The sequence below is a fragment of the Nestor notabilis genome, unplaced genomic scaffold (genome assembly GCF_000696875.1).
Source record: "Nestor notabilis isolate BGI_N333 unplaced genomic scaffold, ASM69687v1 scaffold31115, whole genome shotgun sequence".
In the NCBI taxonomy this organism is placed as follows: domain Eukaryota; kingdom Metazoa; phylum Chordata; class Aves; order Psittaciformes; family Psittacidae; genus Nestor; species Nestor notabilis.
In genome coordinates this window covers 1-2,785 of record NW_009928395.1, presented here as the reverse complement: position 1 = coordinate 2,785, position 2,785 = coordinate 1, and the positions used below count along the sequence as shown (strand labels likewise).

Genomic DNA, 2,785 nt, shown 5'->3' with positions numbered 1-2,785 from the left:
ACGCTCTTCTTTCTGCTCAACCAAAAGGAGAGTCAAGGATTGAATATCATTATTTTGAAGAGCGATACAGGTATAGGATTACTGGCATTTGCTGAGCAATATGCTTCTTCCTGTCTTTTAACATTCCCATTGTTTTATGTTGCATTTAACTTAAAAAAATAATAATAAAAAAATAAAGCCCAAGTAGCAATACGAAAGTTTCCAACAGTTTTTAGGGCACAGTGAGATTCCTATCTCTACACATGTATGTATGTATTTTTTTCCTCTATCTAGTTTCAGAAGGCACATAGCATTTAGGAAGTAATTTGACTTCAGAATGAGCTGGACAGAGTTTTTCCTATGTTTATCAGTATGTTTGATACTTTAAAATTGTTTTTACTTCTGTTTAGTGCAGTTAAACTGAGACCAAAAGAGGGGGAGACATACTTTGATGTTGTGGCTATAGTTGATCCTGTGACCAGAGATGCTCAGAGACTTGCTCCATTACTTCTGGTATGTATGCAGTGTTGTGATGCATTTTATGGCCATTTCAGAAAGCTGTCTCAATTCTGTGATTTTGGAATATGTGTCTTCCTCCTTGACTGGGTGGTGCCCAGTGGCCTTCTAATAGTGCCTCCAAGTTGCACAACACAATTACACTATACTACACACGAACAAGATGATGCTTGGATATTGTCTAGTTAGCTTTTAGTTCCACCATTTTAACAGTTTAGTTTGCAGTGACTTTGTTCTTGAGGAGCAAAGTCTCTCTCCTCTCTTGAGGAGCAATGCCTGCAATGTGAGGGAACAGGCAGCTGTTCTTCTTAAACCCACCAATTTAAAGTTGGGGGTGATAAGCAAATAATAAGAAGAGACAATGAGAATGAGCAGGTAACATGCCTCCCTGAGGTCCTGTCTATAAAAGCTGTGGTCAGCTTTTCTATTTAGCATTTTAAGGGATGTCTTTTTCTCATTACTTTAGGTTTTGAACCAATTGATAAATATGAACCTAAGAGTGTTTATGAACTGCCAGTCCAGACTTTCTGACATGCCACTGAAAAGGTAAGCAATGCCAGGGTCAAAAAGAGAGAGAGAAAAACCTGTTAGAATGTGCAAGCACAGAAACATGGTCAGGCATCTTGCAGGACGTCTCAATAATTGTGTTGAGCTTGTTTATATATAGCATCATATATATAGAATCTGGGAATTTGTGCATAGCTCAAGCTAATTCTGCTGGTTTACAAGTTGGGTGCTTTTTATTGTTTATATAAATAGATAAATAACTTACTAATCTTAATGGTTGAGTCTTGCACATTCTGTTTGGTCCTTTTCAAGATGAACACTGCAACCTGTTCTAAGGTTAGCACAACCTGTGTTGCTTTGGACAAAGCCTTGGAGACACTGGAGTTCTGGGGAAGCCAATGCTATTGGCAAGTTCAGTGAGAGTGAAATATTTACAAAGTTTGGCAGAAACATGTTCTAACATTTTCTTTCTGAAATTTCAGCTTTTATCGCTATGTTTTGGAGCCAGAGATTTCTTTCACAGCAGATAACAACTTTGCTCCAGGACCAATTGCCAAATTTTTGGATATGCCCCAGTCTCCACTGTTCACTTTAAACCTAAATACTCCTGAAAGCTGGATGGTGGAATCTGTCAGAACCCCATATGACCTTGATAATATTTACTTAGTGGAGGTAAGAGAAATCAACATGTTCCTATTACTGCATTTAAATGGTGTCTTTCCAGAGCTTATTTGTGGCAGAAAGAAACGTAGAGTTTTATAATGCTACTGAACATAGAACTCTTGATCTTAACACCTTTTACATTTGCAGATCCCTACAGGTTTTCTAGGTGGGATGCAGGTAAACCTAAATTCACTATTCTCAATTACTCATGGATGCCCAAACTACTTTAGGCTTGAAGCAGATCCTACAGATGCTTTGAGTGTGTATGTAACATTTCAGAGCGTCCTGAGCTAGACACAAAGAAACTCTTTGGGCATTTTATAACTTTTTCAATTTATTAGTTGAAGAATTCTTTTGGGATTAGAGCTCCCTACAGCTCACGTCACAGCTAAAAATAAGTTGTTGTTTTTAAAACCTTTCTTGAAATTCTGAAGTAAGATCTAAGTCCTCTTCCAGAAAATAAATTGTACTTAATTTCCATTGCTCTGAGAAGCCACCAAATTGGTTTTAGCTCCCTGTTCACCTTCACAGATTTTGTTACTGGCAAACACTCCTGTGGCCCACAAAAGGATATACAGTATCAATAAAACAGTAAAACTGGTTTAACAGAAATCCACTCAATTGCAGTAGGTTTAGGAGCTGAGTGCTGCCAGAACAGTCCTTGAATTATATTATTAGAATACTCATCTGGGCAGTGCTGCCCTACATACATACACAGGGATAAGACAAGAAGGAAAGAAAGATTGAAGGGGCTGGTGTTGAGCAGAAAAATGACCTTAAAAAGAACATCTGTATGTACAAGTTGATGATTTTTCACTAATCTTTAATGGGATGGATAATTCAGTGCTAATAAGCATTGAAGTTAGCAGTTAACAGCAAGAGGTTAGTTTTCAGCTCTAGAAATAGTGAGCTAGTCAGTGGTTACAAAATGCCCTACACTAACATGGTGGGCACTAAAACCAATTAAAAATTAGAAAATCCACATGTGATGCAAAGTAGAAAATTTTGGACTTCATGGTGCAATGCTACAATAATAAATGTTAAATTAGGCCATCAAATAGCCTTTTCTCTTGAAATAAGCCATTATTTCATTGGCCTTGAAGAATATATAATATTTAAT

General features: G+C 37.2%; 1 protein-coding gene across 1 annotated transcript in view; it reads left to right on the top strand.

Annotated features, from left to right (window-relative positions):
* Positions 1 to 1,674, top strand: part of UGGT1 (UDP-glucose glycoprotein glucosyltransferase 1) — a gene marked incomplete at its 3' end in the record, with an annotated part of 26,153 nt that extends 24,479 nt beyond the window's left edge. The window contains 4 exon segments of the mRNA XM_010014487.1: positions 1 to 70; positions 390 to 492; positions 962 to 1,041; positions 1,485 to 1,674. Coding sequence (XP_010012789.1) covers positions 1 to 70; positions 390 to 492; positions 962 to 1,041; positions 1,485 to 1,674 — 443 coding nt within the window.
* Between the last annotated feature and the right edge of the window lie 1,111 nt (positions 1,675 to 2,785).